The sequence below is a fragment of the Pagrus pagrus genome (genome assembly GCF_965226575.1).
Source record: "Pagrus pagrus genome assembly, chromosome: 4".
Taxonomy (NCBI): domain Eukaryota; kingdom Metazoa; phylum Chordata; class Actinopteri; order Spariformes; family Sparidae; genus Pagrus; species Pagrus pagrus.
The window spans coordinates 18,586,566-18,612,275 of record NC_140188.1 but is presented as its reverse complement, the minus strand read 5'-3'; the positions used below and the strand labels follow the sequence as shown (position 1 = coordinate 18,612,275).

At 41.7% G+C, this 25,710-nt stretch overlaps 2 protein-coding genes across 2 annotated transcripts; one reads left to right on the top strand and one right to left on the bottom strand.

Moving 5' to 3' along the window:
* Positions 1-2,382: 2,382 nt before the first annotated feature.
* On the bottom strand, positions 2,383-10,820 carry msantd4 (Myb/SANT-like DNA-binding domain containing 4 with coiled-coils). Its single transcript, XM_084350650.1, has 5 exons — positions 10,780-10,820; positions 8,199-8,942; positions 7,016-7,111; positions 6,372-6,671; positions 2,383-4,875 (listed from the first exon to the last, which is right to left on the bottom strand). The coding sequence occupies exons 2-5, from the start codon at positions 8,304-8,306 to the stop codon at positions 4,150-4,152; spliced, it is 1,230 nt and encodes a 409-aa protein (XP_084206776.1). The 5' UTR covers positions 8,307-8,942; positions 10,780-10,820; the 3' UTR covers positions 2,383-4,149.
* Positions 10,821-11,301: 481 nt separating this feature from the next.
* Positions 11,302-20,097, top strand: aasdhppt (aminoadipate-semialdehyde dehydrogenase-phosphopantetheinyl transferase). The gene is made up of 7 exons (XM_084352005.1): positions 11,302-11,716; positions 11,829-11,942; positions 12,218-12,347; positions 13,574-13,695; positions 14,447-14,608; positions 18,915-18,983; positions 19,200-20,097. Exons 1-7 carry the CDS (start codon positions 11,573-11,575, stop codon positions 19,365-19,367), a joined length of 909 nt encoding a protein of 302 aa, XP_084208131.1. The 5' UTR covers positions 11,302-11,572; the 3' UTR covers positions 19,368-20,097.
* The last annotated feature ends 5,613 nt before the right edge of the window (positions 20,098-25,710 follow it).

Below are 25,710 nucleotides of genomic sequence, written 5' to 3'. Positions count from 1 at the left end.
GCTCTGTAGGTGAGAGTCGGGTGCAGAGCAGGACCTTCTGGAAGAATAAACACCCAGAATCACACTGGACTCTGCTTCAATCCGGGGCCGTTTCCCAATAAGAGGAGACCTCAGAGACACAAATGCTTCACTGGTGATGAACATACCATTAAAGTTACCTAGAATAAACATGTGTATTTCTCTGGTTTGTACATTGTTGGAAACATTTGGGATAATGTAAGTACCCACCTAAATGAAATATATATCAAAGGAAGTTTGAATTGTATCTTTAAAGTGTCATCTCCCGATGTGATTCTTATCAGCCAACTGTTGTAGATAATATGTCTTATATCTGAATAGTAACAGAACAAATCACTTTTTTGCACAGTTCTTGCTCTGACCTTATCACAAGCACTAGTCCATGCAAACTGCGTCACACGCAGAGCAAAATGTGATTCAGAAACTGCCTGACGTTGATGCCAGCAGGTTTCACTTCTTAACTGTATTTTTCCTCTGTCTAAACCGCTAAAGAAAACCTTCGGTAAAATGGCAACATGCTGCTGCAAGTCTGCTCACAAAGACCCCAGATCATCTCCAAGGTCCATCCAAGGTATTTCAAATCTCATAACACCTGGGTATACTGAATGTCAGATATGCTTTTAAGGTATTAGACCCCTTAAGTCAATGGGCAGAGACCTTTTAGCTGTACAAAGAGTTAGCGCTGTGACCTATGGGCCGGTGGCTTTAAGGTTTCTTTTTATCAACGCCACCTGTGGAACAGTCGGCCAGAGGACCTGAGGGCATCTCTGTCTGTGGACAACATTACAGCTTTTTCTTGAGATCTCTTAAGAGCTGTTTCTCCTCAGATCGGTTCCTAAAAAGAGTTTTTCTTTCATTTCATTCTGTGATATCGTACATCCTGATTTTATGTTACTTTGCATTTCTTTAGTAGGTAAAGAGGCCGTAATAAATGTGCGTTTAAAAGAATCAGAAAGGAAATATTGTATTATTTGTTGTCTCCACCTCTGGCCGAAGCTGTCATGTCTCCGATGGTCCACACAGCAGTCGGTCGTGTCACTGCAGCCCTCCAGAGTTGAGGGATCCCTTTTCATAACAATATAGTGGATTTTCACACCAGTTCTGAAATCCATACAGAGCTGAGGAAGAGCCTTTTATGTATAGCTTTCATCTCACAGGCGGACAACAAACCCTAAGATTGAAAAATACTCAGTCTCTGTGATTCGATCTGCCTGCTTTGAGTCTCTGCCTGTGTGTGTCTCACTTATGGTCCTCACTGTCATCTCAAACAGTTCAGTTTGGAGTTTGCGGCTCCCGTTTTGCAGCAAAAACTTCCACGTCCACGCTTTCATGCCTGCGTGACGCAGATAAACAATTTAAATATGAACTGCAAAGAACGGCACGAGTGTCACCGGGTTACATCAGCTTTTCTGAAATCCTCAAAAATTGACTCTTTAGCGATGCAGCATTATGCTCTCAAAGTGATGTTTTTTACGCTCGTCTCTTCTTATTAGGCTGCATTGATCCAGGGAACCCCTGATGGGCTTGCTGAGGAGCATCAATACAGAGGAGACACAAAAATGTAATCATCTTCTTATTCTCTTTTACCATAAATCTTCAAAGGCAACGCTGAGAATAAAAGGCATGAGAGAGACCACAGAGGCTGCTCATCAAAAGCAGTACTTTGGGGTAAAATGTTGTAACATAGATTTTATTCAGCTCTGATCATTACAAACTGTGTCTGGAAATCACATTTGTTCTCTTCGACAAACTTTATTTACAAACTTGTTACCATAGATGCACAGGGACTGAGTGAGAAATGCATGAACAATATGTAAAACACAGAGAGTTGTTTAAAACGACAAACTGGTGTTAGGCATACAATAACACGCATTTGTGTTTGATATGTTTAATTTTGTTGGACGACAAAACCTTCAATACAGCAGGATTACAGCAGCATATTGCTGCCACGCCATGAACTAGATATTCTCTTATGATTTAATATATATTTTCATGACCTGCTCGAGGAATGAGCCCCCGTTGTCACATCTGATTCTGCTCTGATCCAGAGCTGTTCGCCCACTGGAGAAGAGCTCGGAGATTACTTTTTAACTTTTGAGATTAAAAAGTGGATTTATCTTCATTCCTGTTTATCAACCTGACTCCAGCAACGACCTGCAGAGTTGACCTCCATTGTCGGGTGTTTATGAAGTGTGATCTTGACTGAGCTGGAGGGGAAATGTACTTTACTACACAAACAACATTACAGAGAAAAGATGGGAACATAAGACAGAGACCAGAGTCTCTGGTGAGTGCTGAATCCAGTGAGAGCTGACCTGGATTTAAACACACAGACGCACACACACCCTAGATATGTACTGTACCATGGCTCACTAGCTTACGGTTTATGTAATCTTTTCTTTTTTTGTTTTTTTTGTTTTAACAAGATATTTTCACGCTATTACGACAAACTTATCACAATATCACAAAAAAACGTTTATCTTGTTTCAACAAAATTAACCTTATAATAATAAAGACTTTATTCATATAGCACCTTTAAAAGTTTAAGAGTTCACAAAGTGCTTTGACAGACAAAGCAAAAGCAGGAAAGTCAGGAAATCAGTATAACAGAATAAACAATTGACAGTCAAGCCAAACAGAAGGAGAATTTAAAACAAGAATGCAAAACAAAATGTCCATATGAAAAGAAAAAAAGGCAAAATCACATAAAAGCAATACAAATAAACAATAAGAAGATGACCTCCTATAAGAAACAGATAAAAAGATTAAGAACAGTGGAAAGATTAAAAGTAATAAAGAAGAGGACTTAAAAAGTGTAAAGAGGAAAAACAAGTCTATAAATTTTAAGAAGTGACTTTAAAAAAGTTAAAGAATTTGTGCGCCCTGCCGGCAAAAGCATGGTCACCTTCAGATTTAAGTTTCTTGTCACAGCATGATACGTTCGTATTTCGTAATAACGCGAAAATATCTTGTTTTAACATGAAGACTTTTCAAGTAATAACCTAAAACCTTACGATGCATTTTTCTTTACGGGCATGGCAGCAATGTGCTTTCGTACAGAATAGTAGCCGGTGACATTTTCACAGTATCTTTCCCAGCACAACAGAATTTAAAACAGAAGCTGAAGAAAAATATTAAAAGTAGTATTTCAGTTTAATTTTCTGGCATGCACACCGAACCTCCAGTAGCTGCAGATCGCAGACGCTCAGGCTCTTTTCCAAGGTTTTCCATGTCGCAAAATATAACTTACACGTTAATGCTTGTGACTTTGTACATTTATTAACCAATATAACTAACATTTTAATCTATTTTCAGATATTGTAACTCATCACTGCAGGGAAAGCATAAGTGAGAATAATTAAATGATGACATGAGTTTCGTGGCCCTGGTATTGTGCAGGCTGGCTCACTGTCAAAAAGTAAAAAAAGGTCAAAAAACGAATGTAAAAAGTCAGAAGCATTACAAACTATACCTCCACACAAGCACTTGACAGCAAAAATTAGATAGCATACAAATCTCTGTGTACATGTCACTGTTGTGAGCTTTTGTTTTTTCAGTGAAGGAAGATAAAATATATAGTTAAGCACCCATGCAGTAGATTAATTGGCACTGTTTGGTGCATAAATGCAGAATAAGACATCGTGATGACGCCGTCCTTCTTTCCACATTTCTACACAAGTAAGAATGCGTTGCATTCACACTCCGGCATTTAATGTCCCACACACGGCACATTCTGTGCATTAGACGTGGCACTGAACAGATGTTACAACTTGTCACGTTATGAATCAGACGCGTTCAGGGCTGCGCGTGCCAAACAAATCCTAGATTTTTATCATCGCGGCGTCTTTTTCGGTCCCTTCGCACATTTTATGAAGACATCATAAGGCACTGCTTTATCATGATGGTCATAAACATGCCAGCCCTCCATCTCCAGTCTTCTCCTTGGCAAAATCCCAATGGTCATTAAAGTGCCTCACACCTTTCCCGGAGGACACGTGTGTGGTAAACTTGATAGCTGATGCAAATTCTCATAATCCAGGTTGTTTTCAGTATTAAATGTTCCACTGGGAGCTGGTGAAAGTCTAATGTTTATCACTTTCTATCTGCTTCTCTCTCTTTTGAGTCTGTTCCTCAGTGGCTCTGATGATCTTTGTGCAGCTGCATTCTCTCTTTCTCCACTTGGAGGCGTTCTCTCTCAATCTGCAGTCTGCCGGCCTCGAATTTAAAGAACTGCAGTCTCTCTTTCTCCAGCAGCAGCCTCTCCTTCTCCAGTCTCAGCCTTTCTGTCTCCAGATCCACCACCGACATCCAGCCTTTACTTTCTTTCTCCCTCTCCCTCTGCCCATCATGGGTGGAGGATAAAGAGGACGTGGAGGACGAGGGCGGGCCTTGTTGTGGCGGCAGGTTAAAGGAGGAGTCGACATGCTCCGATTGGCTGAGGAGCAGAAGCCTCAGTCTCTCCTTCTCCACCTGTAACCTCTCTCTGTCCAGCTGCAGTCTTTCCCTCTCCACCTCCATGTAACAAAGTCGTTCCTTCTCCACCGCCAGGCGCTCTTTTTCCACCACCAGGCGTTCGGTTTCCACAGCCAGACGCTGTCTCTCCAGCTCCAGTCGCTGTTTCTCAACAGCCACCAGGAACCCCGGTCCCATGTTGTCATGATTGTTTAGTCCACCCGGTATCCCCGTCAGGCCTCCAGCAGTGAAGGTGGAGGTCGGAGCCTTGGAGGAGCTGAGCAAGTCGTCGTGGGAGTAAACATCGCCAAGATGCCCCTCGCCACGTGACTCAATGTCGCTGAGGAGGGAGGGGAAATCATCTTCGTCTATTTCTCTATCTCCCACATCGCCATCGCCATCCAGCTAGAAGGACAGAGAGACATCGTTAAAGGGGCACAGTTGCATAATGTGGCTGTGGAAGGAATTTTACAGATCCTGAGAAAATAACCCTGATGAAAGATGCAAACAAGTTGCATTATGGGAAATAGGTTCCAGTGTTTTTGGAGCTTGACCCAAACTAGAGAATCAGGATATTTATGTCTCTGCAGCTTCCACTGATCTTATCCAGCTGAACACAATTATGAGCTTTTTGTGTGAGATTATAAAGGTTTCTGAGTCGGTTTAAAGGGACAGTTCAGCCAAAGTATTTTGTTGAAAAATACATATTTTTACTCTATATCTAACGCGCTATTTATCTATCTAGATCGTTTTGATGTGAGTCTCAGTTTTGGAGATATCGGCCGTAGAGATAGTTCCTACAACAAACTGCTCACAGCAAGGTCTGTGGATGATGTTGAGTAACAGAGTCGTGATTTCTCGAAAGACGCGTCACTGTTGAGTGTTCCACGTTTATGTTTTTGGCACTTTGAGCACCACAACCCGAGTGAAACATCTACAGTAGTGTCGTTGCACTGGAGAGAAGGCAGATATCTCTAAAATTTTGCAACTCACACCCAAAACAAGCTAAATGGATTAATAGCACTACAGGTGAGAGAAAAAAATGTGTATTTTTATATGGGGGTTAACTTCCCTTTAAGGTGGTATTACATATCTCAAATTGGGCCATAGAGGTTTGTTTGTTAAACCATTTACACACCAAAACATTAAGACTCCACCAAAATGTTAAGACTCCAACTGAGGCCTTGATGTGACCATGTCCGGGTCTGACACACAAAACTATTACCTCTGTTCCTTCTGCAGACTGTCTGGCTGCCAAAATGAAGAATTTTAATCGACTGGATACAGTTTAGTAACACTGTTAAGAAATATGGTGGAAGATTAGATCAGGGAATTATTGTGGAGCCTAATAAACGGACAGATACCACAGTGTGAACGGATCATGATTTGATCTGAAAACAGACGTTAATGCAATCAGAGAAAAGTAGCATTTAAATATCGCGTTCAAATTAAATCCTAATTAATTAACACGCGCTTAATTTAAATTCATCTCTACCTTGTGAACCTACATGAGCCCAATCAAAAGGCCGGATTAAGAAGAGCCACTCGAGCTACGTAATGCGGCAGAATAATCACTGTGATATGTTAAACATAGCTGCCTCTGCTGATGAGGACATTAATGAAGCTAATTAACACATTAGCAAATACTTGCATGTCAAGATAGGCTACTTGTCTTCTCATAACATGAACAGTGATGATATGAGCATGAAGGTGTTTGAGGAAATCATTCTGTCCTCATTTACATGCGAATTTAATTAATGGACTGTAAGGTTAAATCAGAATATCTGATCTAAAGAGGGCACCTGTGGTGTCAGAGCAAAGCTTCTCTCGTGTACTGTCATTGTACACACACTGTCCCTACTGTGGCGCCACTCTTGAGATGATGACTTTCTGTTTCTTACTCTGTATTCACCGATGTCGTCCTCTGTTTTCACACCCGGCGGTGCCATCATGGCCTGCCCGCTCAGCTCACCGACCGCCGGCAGCTCTGGCCAGTCACAGTGACAATCTTTTGGGAGGCCCGAGAGGTCAAGCAGCTGGTCACACTCAGATCCCAGAGAAGCTGCCTCGGGCTCAGGAGAGGACTGATCATACTCCGTCTTCAGGGCCACAGACGAAGAGGAGGAGGAGGAGAAAGAGAGCTCGGCCTGAAGCTGTTTTCTCTTCATCAGAGCCCGCCAGTCCAGGTAACGACGCTTTACCTGTGCAGGAGATCAGGAAGGGGAAGAGCTAGTGTGTAGAAGCAAAAATCTGAGACTATGATTTCAGTGCATATTCTGATATGAGTGTTGGTCAGCCATGATGTCTTGCTGTACATTCGCTTTGTGTTGCTGTTTCATGAGTAGAAATGATGTTCCTGGTGCAACGTTAATCACGATGTTCCAGGAACAACATCTACACGAGTTGAGCTGAGTTAAGACATCACAACTGCATGATTGGCCAGTTGCAACAATGGTCCTGGAGCAACATTAATTACGTTTTTCTAGGAACAACACGAGCACGGCAATATCAGATACACATGATTTAAACAAAGACGTGAACTCACTTCAGCAGCAGTGCGCAGCTCTCCCTCGCCCAGCGAGTTGACACCTCGTGCCACCTCCTCCCATGCCTGTCTCTTCAGCTCATTAATGGCTGTGTTCTGTTCACACACAAAAAGAGGAGAAGATAAAAACAACATGTAGATTGTTTCATTCAAACACTTCTGTCAAGGCTTTTGTAACGACAGTGTTGTATTGTGGTAAGTGAAGTAATACTAATAGGTCTGTTAAAACGTGTAAGCAGTGCAGGTTCCTGTAAAATTAGAGAAGTGCCAGTTCTCCAATAACAACAAAGCTGCCGTTTCTGTAAAACAATAAATCCTCTATGATCAGTTTGTATGTATAAAAGTTTTAAAAAATATAATAATGATACATCAGCTGATAGGATTTTTTCCCCAAAAACACAAAAGATTAAAAAGAACATTTTAACAAGGATGCGTTAAATTTGTCTTGTTTTGCAAAGAACTGTGACCAAGATGTGAACTGTGTGGGATATCTTGCGGTTGAAAAATAAACAGTGTCAGTGCTCTCTGGTGGACAATGGAGATAATGGAAATGCTGCTTCTAAATTATTTACTAAAAGTACTTATTTACTAGATTAATTAAAATGTTTTGTCATTTTTGTACTGCTCATTCATTTTACAGCAGCCGACATACACAGAATGTTTATATCAGTGTATCTACTAAGATCAGCCAATATATGACCCAGTTGATTGATCAGTCTGGGTTAAGGTCGCCTCATAATGTGCTTATTTTTTAGTAATGACTTGCTTTTTGGCTGAGCATTTCAGTTAATTGTGTCAAAGTCCCCAAAGACAAATCTGTCATATCCTGTATTAATTATTCATCTAAAAAAAAAAACTCTTTTCACACATTTAACAAGAGCGTACAAAAAGTTGCTAATTGGAAAAGACAGGAGAGTTTGCTAATTGGTTTGTGCTCCTGTTTTCTTGCTGCTGTTGATCTGTCTTACTCGGCTCATGCTTCAGAGCACAGAGATAACAGAAAATAAGTTCTTTGCCGACACTCTTTTCGAATAAATGCATGTGTGAATGAGGAAAAAGCAGCCTGTTGGCAGCATGACTGGGTGGATATATTTCTATTGTTTTCATTGTCGATCATTTCTAGTCAGTTGTTTGGTCTAGAAGAAGATCAAGAAGAAGAAGAAGAAGAAGAGGGAATCTACACCTGCTGTCTGGAGAACAACACGTCCCTCCTCTTGTGGATCTCCCTGATGAGAGTCTGTGTTTCTCTCACACTGTAGTTGCTCTTCCTCTTCCTTTTCAGATGCTTCATCTGCAGGAAATCCAGTTTGGCAGCAAAGCGTGGGCAGAAACCCCAGAAACACAAGGAGAGAGAAACAGAGACAACTGGGGAAAAATAAGCAAGGAGGTATGGAAGGAGAAATAGACAAAATAAAAGGATGAGAGGGGGGATATTGGAAACAAGGCTACAAAGAGAGATAGATCACGGGTCAGAGTAAAGGTGGGATTCAGTCCTCAGATGGAGAGAAATGTGTTTGTTGTAAAGGTTAGTTCATGTCCAGCAGAGGAGCTTTCCTTCAAAAGCGCAGCAGTTTTCATCAGGGAGGAATCTCTCACTGTCAAGTTTTCCACCTGGGAGAATGATCCCAGCTGCTACACTCGATGTTGGCACTGTGAGACTTGAAGTTGTGGAAACATCAGGTGAAGAAGAAGTGTGTGTAGCTGCAGAGGTCACAGCTGGTTGGCTTCTTCTTCCTTTTTTTACCCAGTTTGAGCAGACGGCTCACTTTTTGCCTTGAAGAGGCCCTGATGTGATGTAGGTGAGGCCACAGAGAAATATAAAAGACAACATGCAGGGTTTTCCACCTGTGTTTTTTTCTGGCCTGGACTGCTGCCAGGTGAGCTTACACAGGTATGCATCACAGGCTGAAGAGGCTCTGCAGTCTTCCTGTAGGTAAACAGAGAGTACTTATTTTATTGATATACATACAGCAGTGTGTGTCAAGTTAATTTGTGATAAAACCTAAAATCAGAGGGATATGTTTGAGGACTGACGTACAATCGGCCTTGCAAGCACACTTGTGTGGTGTCGACAGGAAAAAGACATGTTGAATATGGAGAAACTGAGTTACAATATTAGCCCACAAAGACTGAGACAGCCACCAGTGATTCAAAATAGCTAAAATGTTTAATAACATTTGAACCACTAATCCTATCAATATGCTTTAAAAACTCATGTAAAGTGAAGTTTCTAAGCTATATATATGTATCACATTCTGCAGCACTGATTCGTCAGAAAGAAACCTACACAGCTTCTTCCTCTGGGCCAACGGACAATGCTTGTAGACAAATGACTTGTTGTTCTTGTTCAGTGGATAACATATTTCTCTGAATAAAGTCACTTTTGCTTCACTGTACTCTGTTATGATTCAATAACTTTTCAATTTCCTCTTTGGAAAGGTCAGATGGAGAGAAAAATTCACATGGAAGTCTTTTTAATGTTCAGAAATACTACATTTCTGAGAGCTGAGGTTCTTTCTAGGGGTGCAGCGAAGTATCCTAACCAAGGTAGGACGTGGTATGGAAGCTGATGGTTAATATATTGTGTACGGTATCGGATTTTACCATATTATTGTTATTAAAGATACTGTAGACAGGATATGTATCAGGTTTTGATCAAGTTTCATGTCTGTCAGGATATATATTTTCAAATTATGACGAAGCAATTGTTCAAAGGAAAGGAAAAAAAAACTGTTTTCATCCCTTTAAGGGTCATTGTATAATATTGATAAAACAACTGTATAGCACTGTATACCATGACACAATTCACAGTGCCACATTAGTTTTTCATATGTAATTTGGTAAATTCATGCATTCTCAGACAAAGAAAATATAAAATGGGACTTTAAAAGAGCCAGACTGAAACTTTAGGTTCACAAATGATGCATTGCATGCTGACTGCTAGAATAGGCTAGGAAAAACATACGTAAATACAGGAGGGTCAGGCACACCATAACTTTTCTAGCTCTTTAAGGGTTAAGCAAATAAAGTAGCTATATGATACACAATATTACATTAATGTAAAGTGCAATCTGTTAGTCTGTCACTTTATTTTGAATGAAAAATGCAGACATGTTTTGGATTTTTGTCATCTGACTTGTGTTTTCATGGGAATCATTTTTGAAAAAAAAACCAAAAAAAACCTGATCTTGTTCTGAGTAGGGGATCTCTCATTAACATTAACATTAACATTAACATTACATACCTGTTAATATAAGGAAATGCAGATTTTGAGATTGGTAGTAAGGATGGAGAACACTGCTGATGTTTCACTTCTCTCTGCAGCACATTAACCTGTTATCTGATGGTCATCACCTCTCCTAAATGGCTATTATAAGCAGAGAATACACTTTCAATTATTGTATATTCCGCGTGTATTTTCCACTTACAAAAGCAATATATGTAGCCTATTTAATGTATAGAGGGAGAATATATCCTAATAAAAATATACATGATTTTAATATTATATACATACAGTATACGTTTCTTCTGTTAGCCTACATGCAGCCTAATTCTAGGTAAAGCCCTTCTGTATCTTTCTCAAGCATTTCTTGTAAAAATAACGTTTTCTTCCCGAGGTATAGTAGCTTCGAGATAGCAGACAGATTTTCTAACCAGACGAGTGAAACACAGTTTTCCACATCACACACAGAAATGTAATGTCGCCCATCTTCCCGCCGCCTCCAATAAAACAATATGTGTAGTAGATTATACAGAAAACTCACCTTACGCACACAGATGCACCGCAATCAAAACAACATCATAGAGGCACAATTTTAATGCTGCTTTCAAATACAACTCGGAATACTCAGCTTTCCGAGGTTTCGACCTCGATTTTTGAGTGTATTGTTGCTATGAGGATAAAATAAGTTGGAACAGAAAACTGAGCCATTCAGTTAGAGCATTTTTGTTTCTCTTTATCCAAGCAGCACCTCGTAATCGTCCCCCTTAGGTGCAAAACGAATATATTAATGAATTTCAAGGATTTAGCCCAGGATTTAGGGTTGCTATTTTAATTACGAAGATAAAAACATACCCTAATTAAAGTCAGACAGCTTCAGTGAATTGTGTCTACATCTCTGATATCAGAAAACTGCCATATTTACTGAAATCCCAAAACGATATATTCATATTTCCAATAATCATGAGAGCATTTGAGGGTATCCTCAGATCCGCACTGTTTCCGTCGCTCCTATTGGTCAATCCCCCACCGCGCCCACTTATGACGACATCGAATCTCGCCGGGCTCTTCCGGGCATGTCCGCACCGCTGTCAAACCGAAATGTAAACAACGAGGGGAAGTTTTGTGTAGTAGTTTTATTACCAGCCGTCAGTTCACCGCCTCTTATGTTCACAGCTCCACTGTGAACATGTCTTACATGTAATATTTCCTGTCTTCTGTCGTCGCTGAAACTCTATCTTCATGCTAACGCGCGATGCTAACGTTAGCTCACTAACTAGTTGTGAGCAGCCTGAAGTTGAGGAGGAGTTCAGGTGAGCAGACAGAGGTGAGGGGACATGGCCTCCGTCCGCTGGGCTTTCCGCTGCGGTTCGTGGACACCGAGCAGGTCTGACTGGCTGTTCGCCGCTCGCTGCATTCAGCGGGAGGAGAAAGACAGGATCGGACAGTTCGTGTTCGCCAAGGATGCCAAATCAGCCATGGTGAGTCTGACTGGGAACTTTGTGACTCTGCTACCTTCTGCATGCTGACTTATTGCACCAGCTCCAGCAGGGTATACATGTGTAATACACTGAATCTCTGTTACTCCACCAGGCTGGCAGGTTGCTGCTGAGGAAATTCGTGTGTGAGAAGATGGAGGTCCCCTGGTCAGAGATCAGACTGGAGCGATCACCCAGAGGGAAACCCTACCTGGCAACACCGATGAAGGTCTGTCTCTTATTGTTTCACTGATGCTACAGTAACTACAGTATTATGACATCTACCTTTGCCCTTTTAAATATCACAGGTACTTTTAAACATCATATTTTCACATGGAAAATATTCTAGGAGTAAAGTTTGGATGCACAGTATGAATTGTACTAGCATGGGTCAGCTGTGATTGCCAAAAGACTGTGATAAACTCCTTTGATTCACTTGTTAATAGCCCCCAAACTAATCATAAATACACACTGTTTGATTACTGCCTCGCTTTCTGCATCCAGGTCAGTTCAGATTCAGAGCCTGAACAACCAGCCTGGAGTTTCAACCTGTCCCACCAGGGGGACTACGCTGTGCTCGCTGCAGAGCAGGGGCGCCAGGTTGGAGTGGATATAATGAAGACCACCATGCCAGGTAAATACAGAGATTAACAGTTAAAGTAGAGCAAATTATATCAACCAACGGGGGCACATTCATTGAAATCTGTAATTACTTTACTGCTAATGAAGCAATAAAAAGACCCAATCTTAACATTTTAAATTCACCTTTCTGTTTCCTGTCTACAAATGTGTATCCACTCACTGGGACATACTGGAAGTACAAAACTACGCAAACATTTTGAAATCAATATGATAAAACCACACGAAGCCACCATTCATTCAGAGTCTGTTGGTTTGTTCAAAAGTTTCAACCTTCTTCTAAATTACTTACAATTCCATAATTCATTGCCATAACAAGCCTCCTTATCTCAGGAGATTAAGAGTAACTTGCAGCGTCATTGTCTAGGGATGGAAAGCAGAGGAAAGATGGGCATTAGAGATGAGAGATGAGATTAGCCCAAATGGTGAGGTCAACTGAAGTGAGAAGTTTCGAGCAAATTCTGTTGCTAAAATCACCCTACGGTAAATCCAGCTGAGGTATTTTTTTGTGAGTTTTTATTTTATGCAATTCTGCTCCAAGATAAGGGTGCACTGGAAGTCATTAAAAAAGAGTGTTATCACAACCTTAAGTTGTAATTGTTTGTTTGCTGATGTGAGACTTTTGTTGGCTCGATATTCGAGCCAACAAAAAAATCTCATTTGTTATTATGATGCTGCAAAAGCTTAAAATTCAAGATGCAAAAATCTGTATCAGTCAGCTGTCCATTTCCAGCATCTCACCCTAATGATAATTAATCCTTATCAGCCAAATCTGTGAGTATAATCAGCCTGTAACAAGGCAGAAATGGTGTTGCGTATGCATTCTCCAACTCAACCACAAGGGGCCACTGTTGCCTAATGTATGTGTAGGCCGAGGCTGCTTGCTTGTGTGTGTGTGTGTGTGTGTGTGTGTGTGTGTGTGTGTGTGTGTGTGTGTGTGTGTGTGTGTGTGTGTGTGTGTGTCACAGCTACATTCAAATCTGTGTGTTAAGAGACATTCTTAGAGAGGAAACTGCCACACTCATCTCAAAAACAGAGTTTTATTAGTTTAATCTTGGAAGCGCTTGTTTCTATCTCTGACGCCTGCCTCCGTCTTCCCCTTCCTGTCGTCTCCTTGCTTCTCTTTCCTTCTTTCTCCGTCCTCTTCCCTTTCTTTGGTCCTCACTCCTTTCCTTCCCCCCCCCCCCCCCCCCCCCCCCCCCCCTCACCTTCCCCCTCCAGGTAGCAGCTCTGTGCCGGAGTTTTTCCGCATCATGACTCGTCAGTTTACAGCGTACGAGTGGAGCGTCATCCAATCAGCCGGCTCGGAGCACCAGCAGCTCTCCGCGTTCTACCGCCACTGGGTAACCATGGCAACCATACTACCCTTTTCCGCACATTGCATCGCTGGAAGGCCCCACAGGCGGTGTTTGTTGCGCGTGCATGTGTGTAAGAAAGAGGGAGGAATTACTGTTGCTGATGTCCTTTAAGACACAGATACATGTGTGAACCTCCTCTATCTCTGCATTTTACCCTCTCAGATACACAATAGCCCTTTCGTTCTTTTCCTTTCCTCAGTTTTTGTCCTTTCAGTCTTTCTCTCATGTATTTTCTTTCTTGCGCACACACACACATGCACACACATACACACTAACACACACAGATGGACAGCAGTGGTGCTAAGTAAAGATGTTGTGAGATTGAGAGGGTGGCACAGAGACGTCAAGCTCTGATATCATCACCACACTGTTGACTAATGGCAGAGTTCGGCGGTTGCCATAGCGATTAGCCCTGTAATACTGTTGTTGTGGCTCATTGGCTGCCGAGCGGGGTCTGTTTTGGCTGAACGCACACACATTCGCGCCCGCAGAAAGTCGCTCTTTTGTATACACACTGTTATACATGTGTGCATAGATTCCCATCTGTTGTGGTTTCGAGTTAATGTGCCACTGAGCCAAAACACACAACACACACACACACAGAAGAGACACACAAGAGATGCACACAGACTGTCCTTCTCAGCTTTGTCAGACACAGAAGTCCTGTTTTTCCTTATGTGCCTGTGATCATTTTCTGCATGTAACTAGTGATACTGTTTCCTTCCTCTCCGGCAAGGCCCTGAAGGAGAGCTTCATCAAAGCCATCGGCACCGGTCTGGGCTTCAACCTACAGAGGGTGGAGTTTCACCTGTCCTCTGAGCCGCTCACACAGGGCCGGGCGCTGCGCCAGACCAAGATGCATCTAGATGAGGAGGAAGAAGAGGACTGGATGTTTGAAGTGAGTCTGTTTGAAGAGAAGTGTGAAGACGGACAAGAAAAACACAAGAATTCAAAAAAGCTAGAAGCATTCTTTCTTCTGCATGACGGATGCAAGACTAGTTTAATTTCTAGATCTAAAAAAGGATTAGACGTGAAAACATGCCAAAGAGATTGCTGACCTCAGCGTGCAGTTTACCTACAACTCCCATGCCAGCCAAAAGGTTGCGTTGGAAGCAGTCTGCAGCCTTTTGAGCTTGTGATCGATCGCCAGATTGGCACTCTGCCAGACTGTTATTTTCTGTGACTTGTTGCTTAAGATTCTCTGGTTTTTATTCATATTTTTCATATTTCATTCAGACCCTTTTCACTGTTTTTATATTGCCCAGGTTGAGCTGTGCTTTATGCCACTAGGAGCACAAATTAAAGGAACAGTTTAGCATTTTGATGGATGATAGATGAGAAAAAATGTACCACTCTTTTTTCTATCCGTCAAATATGAAGCTACAGCGAGGATACAGTTAGCTCAGCTTAGCATAAAGACTGGAAACAAGGGGCAACAGATCGCTTTACTCTGTCTGAAGGTGACAAAATCCACCTAGCAGATGATACAATCATAATAACTGTAAATTGTACAGTCGTCCAAACATGTTTGCATTCAGTCACGATGGACTATGTATACTGTAATACAAACAGTTCAGTTTGCATCCTTTATGACAGGTTTAGGTGACAGTGACATTTCAATCCCATTTTGCTGCAATAAAAAGGATCAGAGTGAGATGAACAGACTCAAAACAGATGTCTTTCTTTAGGGACATGATATCATATTGTGGAGCCTCTGTGGATTCCCAACCTAAAAACAGTTTGATAAATACCGCGTGGTTACTTGTTATCAGTGGGTCTTCTGGCATATTTTTTAGAATAGCAACATGTGTAAAACCAGTTTGACTCAACCTTTAGGAAGTCAATGAGCTTAAAAGCAGCGGTTCAAAGGAATCGGCAGCGCAGCCGGAGGGTCCTCTGCTCCCCAGTGCCTGCCCCCTTGAAAGCATCTGCAAAGTGCATCACAGGTGGTCTCACAGAGAAATACACAGAAGAGATTGCAATAGAGGGCCTCTCAAGTGGCCCTCCAGCTCTCCTCAGACCACGACAAGAGATTAGAGGAGTGTCACATGAGAAGAATCATCTGCTGCCGTCACTCCTCTCACTCCCCTTCTATTTCCCATTTCATCTCTTTTCTGCTCCTTTCCTCTTCTGGTCTTCTCTCCTCGTCCTCTCCACTTTTTCTCCAGTGTTTTCTCTTTCTCCATCTTCTTCCATCATTGTATTGTACCTGCTCTCCTCTTTCACCTCCTCTGTATTTTTCCTCTCTGTTCCCCCTCCTCCTCCTCCTCCTCCTCCTCCTCTCGCTCTTCCCTTCATTCCCAGTGGCAGAGGGATTAACAAGTGACTGCTAAAAGGTTACCACTGGTTTGAAAAGCCTGATGTCTCCTCTCCTCTCTGGGTCATGGAGGCTTAATGCTGTTTTAGTGTCCGTTTTTTCACACAAGAGAATAACAGCTCACTTATATCGATCGCAGGTAGAAGGTAATGCATGTGTCCTCTTTTTAAGTATAGATTGCAGGGCAAAGTGGAGTAGCAGCAACATACAGGATATGGAGGCTGTTTGGCTACAGAGGATGAAGAGATGAAAGTTGTAGCAAGAATCAGTGAAGCAAAATGGAATGAATCGCTGGTTTATATCATATGTATTTAATGTGACGTTTTGGTTAAGATCAAAACTGTTGATCTCAAAGTTTCATATTCATACACAGATGCTGGATAGATTGTCAAATTAGAGGACCCTTGAAAAAAATGTACAAATAACCAGCACAAAAAGAGACCAAAAGATAAATAAGGCTGATATTTGTGCAAAAATCAGCTAAAACAGTTTATCAATAATGTAATATGCAACTATTGTAATAATCAATTAACTGTTTGAGTCACTTGTCCGTCAGAAAAGATTTCTTTAAAATATGAGCATTTCCTGCTTTTCTGTGTGTTTCATATCATTATAAATGACACACCTGTGAATGACCTGTTGGTTGGACAAAACACGCCACCTGAAGATGTTTTCGTGGGCCCTGTGAGATCCAAAATAAATGAGATATACAGCATTTAATATGAAAAAATATATTCAAGTATTTTATTAAATTTTTTTTTTCTCCCAAATTCGTTTTGATATATGTTTAAATACTGAGCACGAAACCATTTGACTGTATGCTGTAATATCTCAGACAGGAGTGTGTCCTCATGGGCATTATTGCCCCCTAGGGACCGGCTACCCCTACACCTACCCCTGTCAGGCTGGCCAGTACAGGAACACACTCGGCCACAGTGGAGGGGCGCGTTATCTCGGGAAACCGGCAGTTGTTATTTCGAGATAATAACTCGAAATCTCGAGAAAACAAATGAAATTAACTCGTTATCACGGGAAAACGGAGTAAATAAAATGTATGAATGCATGGCCCCTTAGGGTTTCCGTAGCAACTAACAATCATTGATTTGATATCGTTGTCATCAATGGAGTAACTTAATGTTGTCCAAAAAATGAGGCATTAAAAAGTAGATATAGTATAGATATACTATATATTGGACTATATACCAAAATATGTAAGTCTGGTTAGAAAATAATGCAATAAGTGATCACAGAATACTCCAGCTGGCATTGTAAGGAATCAGTGGTAACGACAGATACACAAAGTCCTGTCCTTTAAGAACAGCGACACACATCATTATTTGTGATCAGGGACGGATTGCAGTGACGTCGAAAGGTCGAACGAACTGGAGCTGAATCGATTTGTCAGATTTGTCTCATATACAAATTGACACGCACTGACTATTAACAGAGAGAGTGGATGAGCAGCAGTGCTGCTGACCGCGTGTCCTCTGGCTCACTGCATGCTGATCAGAGTGCAGCGATGAGACATATTACTTCCTGCTGACCTCTGGTGATGTCACCACTGCAGCCTCTGGACACAGACACAGAGGGACACAATAACACAATTCAAAACAGGCTGTCACGAAGCCACAACTCTCTTTTTCAACAGCAGAATGACAAAATATTTGAGATTTAACTACAGTCCCCGGAGATACAGCTTCCTCTCTGCGCTCCATTACTATCTGCCATTTTGTGACTAACCCCCCCACTACACACACACCGCCACCTGTTACTCCCACATATACACACTCAGCTTTGGCCTTTAATGTCCAAGTGTGTTTCTGCCAGTTAAACAGAATGCAACGCAGATTGTATTTGGAGTAGAAGTTATAGAGCGTATAAAAAAAGCCACAACCGGTTAGATTTAGAGCATTTGTATATGGAGGACTGAAGGTACCAAAATCAAAAATAAAGAAAACTGTTTTATATTGCATTAATTTATTTACATTTACCTATTCAACTAACTGCCATCATTTAAATGTCAGTGCTTTAAGATAACTTTTTTTGTTTTAAATCATCCAATGTAGGCAGTAATTCATTTACAAAATGTGACATAAATTAAATCTTTAGTTTCACACTTTATTTATTTAATCTCCAATTTAATTTAGCATTTTATTTTCTTAAATCATTCATTTTTTAAATTTATTTTTTTATTAACATATTTATTTCTGTATTATTTTCTCTTTGCATTCCCCTCCTACTTATTACCACAAATGTATTTATTTCTCTAAAGTCTTTTTCCCCATTGCATTATGCTCTTCTGCTTCATTATGCAGATGTGGGGGCTGTCATTCAAACCCTGTCATGTGGTAGTTTCAGGCAGTTTCCGTCCTTGTTATGTGACCTTGTGAGGTTGCGGTATAGGATGCATTAATACATATTGCATGTTTAATGCTAAAGTAAGGAGGTCAGCAGTGAACAGTGAAAATAATCTGCTTAGATTCACATGAACATGGCTGGAGAACTGGATATGAACCTGGGTTTGCCACACAAATTAATCATATATGCTGCCCGAACAGATTTATATCTTCAAGCGCGGCCCTTTTCAGAGAATACAGTTATGCTTGATGTTTTCTCGGCACCGCTTCTGCTTGGGAAGTGATGAATGCAGTGGTCATCTGACTGAACCATGCTTTCCTTTCATGCACTCCACTAAATATTCACATGGATGTACTAGATTACACACAAGTGGAAGCATGCTGATAAGAATGCACATATGCATTATTTGTCACATAGTATTTGCTCTGAATTTGAATGTGAAGATGTTTTTTTTATTTAGTATGATTTGTAGGCTGTTTGTTTGCCTGTTTTTACATGTGTGTGTTTGTGTGTGCACATGTCACTGCAGGAGAGTTTGCTGGATGCTGACCATCATGTTGCCGTAGCACTCGGACCGCAGGACAAAGCCGGCTCTGAGGTAAAGACCCACTACATTCACATGTTCAACATTTCACAGTGGCTCCTGTTTGTTAAACAGCTCTCAGTAGTAGTGTAATTTATATAATGCCACATATTTTTTATCTTTTATCTAGGCTACAAATAATCATTTTAATAACTTAATAACGGAATGAATCATCAGTCACCACCCTTTTCTTTCAGTAATTAAAGACTCTTCTTCTCGCTTCCATCACAGCCTCTTCGTCCATTTCTTCCTCCTCCGTCCACGTTCACGCTGCTGTCATTCAGTGACCTCATCGCCTCCGCCTCACCTCTGACAGAGGAAGACTCCGCCTACTGGGACAGCTTCAAGATGAAGGCTGAATCTCCACAGAGACAGAGAGACACACACGCATCCAAATAACCACCTGTCTCACACTGACGCTCGCACACACACACACACACACACAATCACACATACACCTTTCAGAAGTGCCAAAAAGGAAACACGCAGACGCTGACACTGAAGCTGCTTTCTCATTCACCAGAAGTCCAGTCAAGTCAAGTTTATTTATAGGGCCAAAACTCTCAGGTTTGTCTCAGAGGACTTCAGAATCTGACACCGTCTGTCTTCTGATCCTTGGTTCAAGTTAAGAAAAACTCCACAAAAAGAAAACTTAACACACACACACAAATACTTCACAGTGCATCCAAACATTTGGTATTAATTTTCCTGTGTGTATTTTGGTTTTTTAAAGCATTTTTTAAATTCTGAATGACACAGTTCAGTAGCTCCATTTTCTATAACGTAAACCAGGAGAACAAACGATGAGATGATTAAGTAAGTGAGGGGGGGTAAGTGGATATCCTGAGTTTTATTAACTCAACCCTGTGTAACGATATTGTGTTTAAAGTAAGGTAAAGCTGTCTGTTACACACACACACATTGTCTAAGATTATGCACTGAGCTCCTCATTATTGATCCTTGTATGCCCCAACAGCTCTCAAACAATACAGCGTTTGGAAGAAATCTGTGATACAGAGTGTAAATAATGTGTAATATATAGGATAAGTGGTGCATAACTCCAGAAAAAATAGATTACCAGTGATGGACTGTATTTATTTTGAGGATCAAATAAAGAGTTGCACTTCTCTCTTCTTCCTCTAACTCAGTTATCCCAGCAGCTATTGAGTTCATTGCAAAGCAACACTTAAAGTATCCAGTAACTTCTGCATGTTGTACATGCATTGTACGTTTTTGATCTTTTCAGTCCTGCTCCCACCGCTTTTCGACCAAGGCGGTTCAGGTGCCAGTGCCTACTCTGGAACCGCTCTCTTTGCATTCAGCAGCCAAATTACTGGCTCTCGCCCAACACTTTGCTGGTCTAGACCAAACAATCATTTACTACCAGAGCTATTGTAGTGTGTTCTGACTCCTCCATGGGAGAGTAAACAAAAGATTTTCATGATGGACGCCAAATCGAAGCAACAGGGGTCCCAGCATCAGTCATGTTTGGATGTCAATGTAGGCATGCAAATCCAGGAGCAGCACTTGTAAAGAGTCGATGTAGCCTGCCATAGTTGTTCCTTGCAATGCTGGAAATTTGGAGACGTATTCAGTTCAAATATAATTCAAAACAAAGAAAATATATACATTACGTTACTTCACCACCTCAGTGAGTTAAAAGAACTAACCATTAATATTTGGTTTCACACTGGACATGGACAGCGGTCTCCCCAAATGAAAGTCCTGTCTTAGGGCTGTTTAATCTGTCCAGCATCCCCGACCACTGCCTATATAAGTCTTTCTCACTTCCTCTATATAGCTAAATACCTCTCTTATCTCCCCCCCTTCCTGTCTTCCTCCACATTATCTCTGCCATTTTGTCTCTCTCTTTCCTTTTTTAGTCTCTATCATCTGTTTCCATCCGGTAGTGTCATCTATTTTAATCGGGGCCGTTTAGTTGACCATCGCAGTCTCTCCGTCTCGTTTTCTTTGCGGTTTCATCTCCACTCCGCCCTCCCCCATCTCGAGGACAGCTCGTCGATGCAGTGTCGGTCTGCACGTTTAACCCTTCTCTCTGCATCGCATTACTTTAATCGCAACCCATAATCATGAGCTTTCTCTCCTGCGCGCACAGGAGGAAATGGCTGGCTGGGAAGTTAGAGGTCAAGTGATATGTATGTGCAGTCGTGTACGCACCGTGTTTGTGACATTACATCCTCCACATCCCCTCGTCACCCCCCGAGGCGAACAGATACATAAACACACGAGGTGGCTGTGGCAGAGGGTGCCTCCTGTTGCCGTGATTATTTGAGAGAAACGATAACACAGCGAGGTTCAAATCAACCAAAAATACAGAGAGATGATATCCTCAGAGCAGCATTGGCAATTTAATTCTGACCGAGAATTGTCTGAACTGCCGTGACCTCACACACACGATCCCAGCAGTCATCCGAGCTGTGCGACATCGACGTTAGATGTCACGGACCCGACAACCTGCTGCCGAGATGGCTTCATGGAGCCCCTTTGTTTGTGTTTGCTTGTGACACACGCACAGGTAAAGGCAGCATGTCAGGAAGAAAAAAAAAGCGCAGTCATTCAGATGTTTATGAGCATGTTGATGCACGTGTGTACACTGCGAGTGGAGGAAATAGAGCTTGAAATCACACAAAAACACACACAGACATACAGTCATTGCCTCCAGCTGGAGTAAATTAGTTTGCCTCCTCGCTGCCTTAAATCTCGTGTTCTCTGCGGCAGTGAAGGAGGAGGAGAGAGGAGGCAGCGGGGTCAGACTGGAGTCACACAGGCCTTTCCTCAGAGAGAAGCCATTTTTAGATGCCTCAGGTTTGCTTATGTGTCAGAGATGAGACCATAGGAATAGATTTTTTTTTTCCAGAATGTGGGTTGAAGACGAGTGCTTTGGGCATCAGGAGTTTACCTCGAGGTAAGAGATGAGACCAAGCTCAGCCTGCTGTTGAGGATAAGAGCAAAGTTTCTTCTGGAGGAGGAGGAGGAGGAGGAGGCGGACATTTTGTGCCACATTTGGACTTTCACCAGCACGTTTTTGAAATTAGAGTAAGGTTCAAAGTAGGAAAAAATTACCTAAGCCCCTGCTTTAGAACTAATAGATGTATTTTACGAAGTGATTATAAAACAAAGAGACACTAAAGAGAAAAAACCTGTCCTTGGCAGTGCTCATTAGCTGAGCAGGTACTCATAATGTGTTAACAATGCAAGCATCATGGCTCTAGATATACCACTGTTCACCACTTCCACAGACTGAAAGATCCTAGTCTAGATGCTTAGTGGTGGTGACGTTGACATCACGCGACCATGATGTAGTTTGTTTCTGGTATCTAACATTAGTTTTTTATATCTGGCAATTTAATTTACACTTAAAATATCATAAGAGTGTTTTCATCTCTGAAGAGTATCTTGCTGAACAAAACGTGCAAGTGTGATAAACATGCCCATGTACAGCCTCACAGATCTGCTAGAATTGACTGATTTTAGGATTTATTAGCAAAGGGCCCTTATGTTTGACTTCCAACTCCTTTTAAGGAAAGAGTGGTAGCTGAATATGTTTGCCGGGATGTCAGGTTTAAAAAAACACTAATTATTCTTTAACAACTGTAGATGAGGAGCACGTTTTAAGCCAAGTGATCTACTGTAGTGTCAAAGACCAGGCTTTGTTATGTCTGTCCTGCCGGCTGGTAAACATGCTCAAAGAGGGTTTTTTTCTCATGGATACTTGATTCTTGGGCACTTCTAAGAGAATCGGATGCCACTTTGATGTCGCTGGCAGTATGAAGTCAGCAAAGAGGAGATTGACGTTGTCTTGAATGAAACTTTCCTTTTTCAGTCCGGGCTTTGAGCTTCATGTTTGCTTACGTGATAAACAATGTCACTGCAACTGATGAGAAGACTGGATTCGTCATACTACTGGCATTAGTTATCACTCAATCACAGGCAGTTCACTGCACAAAACACTGTGAAGGAGCCATATATTTTTCTAAATCAGAGGCCATACTTTACACAGCGGGGCCTGATATTATGGGTAAATTTGAATACTAGACAGCGAGACAGGACGGCCATGCTCGCGACTCACGTTCATCATCATAGCCGATGTAGATTGCTCTCTGTGCACCCCTCTGCAAGATTGTTGATTTTCCCCCCGATATGAACTCTCGTCATTGTTTATAATGCGGTCGATGTTGGTGGTGTCGTCCACATACTGGAGTGCAGTCATGGGTGTACAGTGTGAACAGGAGGGGGCCGAGCACACTGGTGTTAAGCACTAACGTAGAGGAGTTGTGACTGCTAATCTGTTCTCTCTGGGGTCTGTTTGTGAGGAAGTCCAATATCCAATTGCAATTCCAACTGAGTCTTGTACTGAAGCCCAGAGTGTTAAGTTTTCCAGTGAGTTTCATGTGTGAGATTGTATTTATTACTGAGCTGAAGGCGACAAACATCATTCTGATGTGATGTATGTCTGTTCTTATTCTCAAGATGGCTCCATCCATGACAACATCCTTTAGGAAGAAGTCAATCCTACCACATTATTATGATGACATAATAGGTGAGAGTGAATGTCATAAATCACTGCCAGATGGGCAAACCCAAGAGACATAACTTCAAGCACACACCTACACGCATCTCAAAAATCACGTAACCTCAAGTAATGGCCCCTCGTCATGCATCTCTGGTCATTAATTGGGCCAAATGAGTGTATAGTTACAACGGGAGAACATTCAGATCTGATTTTATTTGATTTATGAGAAAACACAACGCTCCAATCATCCCTCATCTCTGTCCTCCAGAGCGGTTTTACCTAAATGTGAAAGGTCTGAGTGGGTTTTTTCAAGATTGTTTCTTGCACACGTGTGTGTTTGCACATGTGTGTCATCAGTCATCACATTGTTTATTGTTCCCCTGCTTTGAAACATGCTCTGTGCACATGTTGTGTGATTAGAAAGTTACGGCACATTTGACGCAATCAAAACACACACACACACACACACACACGTACCGACAGACGCAGGGCAGATATGTCATACCTCCGCAACCCAATCAGAAAGATTAGCACATGTTTACACTTGTTGGCTTGTTCTGATTACAGACGCATCCATTGTGACGGTCTGCTGCATGCCTAAATAATCAGGTGTTTGTGTTAGCTCTCGTGCTGAGTATCGTGTGTGTGTGTGTGTGTGTTTAAAATGGATGGGAGGATTACAGGGAATTACAGAGGATAGTGTAAAGGCTGTTGATAAATCCATGTTGCATGTTTGAAGTATTTGCTCATAAAGACATTATTGTATGTGAAGGAATTACCTTTACAGTAGGCAGGTGTTCACTGAAGTGTCAGCGTGCAGAAATACAGGCAATGACATGCAGAGAGGAAGTGCAGCACAGATCCTTTGATGATAATTGCTGCAGGAAACAGAATGAAGAATAATTTCCACAATGGTTTGTCCTCCATAACACTTAAATAAGGCCAGTGGCGAAAATTACTTCTAGTATTATTACAGCTCCTGTTTTTTTCTCCAAAACACAGCATTAGTCAGTTTTTTTATGTTTATTGTCGGTGCAGCATCGAATTACACCGATTCTAGGTAACCCAGAGTATTACAGTTTTTTTTGTTGACAGTATGTATTACAATACATTTGAAAACTATCAGATATAACATTTCCGCATTGAAATGTTACGTTATACAAAAAAAAATCTGTATTTTCATTAAGGGTTACAGTGCGTTTCATTTGGTCGCCTGTTGCTACAGCTTCTGGTGAAACATCAGACGACGCGTCGGAGAGTGAGGAGGAAAATCGGCCCTGAAAATAACACGAGTGAAACTGGTGCTACTGGTGCTACTTCACAACATTTTCAAACTCTGTCTCTTTTATGCAGCGTTTTTTTCATTGAGTCACTCCTAGCGGCAGAAAGTACATACTGTGCCTTTAAATTGTAAGACACAGTAAATTTAAGAGCTCAATTTTATTCCCCGGCCTTTAACTGTTCCACTTCATGCCTAACTTTAACTCTTAAGCACAAGGCAATAAACAGGCTGTGCATTTTCGAGACTGTAGAAGTACTGGCTGGTTAAAAGGTTGTTTTTCTGAGATTCAGGATTTCAGTTTGCAGAAAGTTTGGCTCCACACAACAGACAGCAGCAGGCAATCTGCTGACTGTTTGAATTGTGCATTATGCCAAACTAAACCTGATAATCCTGATGTAATCCTAAACCCATTACCTTAAATCAGATCCTTCAAGCTTTGAGGACTAGCAAAATATTCAATAAGGAGGATTTTACTTATCTTTGTATCCCTGGACACTTTCACAAACACACACACACACACACACGGCAGTTTCCAGTTTATGACATTTGCTCACCCGTGTCTTGCATGTGGAGAACAAGCGGCCTCAAGACACACATTCACACAACTTAATCACAATCACCGCCCCTGCCCCATTTTCCATATGTAACTGGGGCACCTACATCCAGCCAGCTGTATTAATGCAACCTGTGTGCGTGTGTGTGTGTGTGTGCGCACGCATGTGTGTGTGTGTTGCCAGCCATCTGCACAAACGCAATCTAGTGCTTCAGGCAGAACTGTAGCATCAGTCACAAGGGCGTGATGGAGGGGAGGGGGTTGGCGAGGGCAACAGGAGAGTTACTCCAGTTTCCTTGGCGAGAAACGGGGCAGGAAGGAGAAGAAGAGCGAACCAATTATGAAGCAAAGGAAGGATGAAGAGAACAAAATA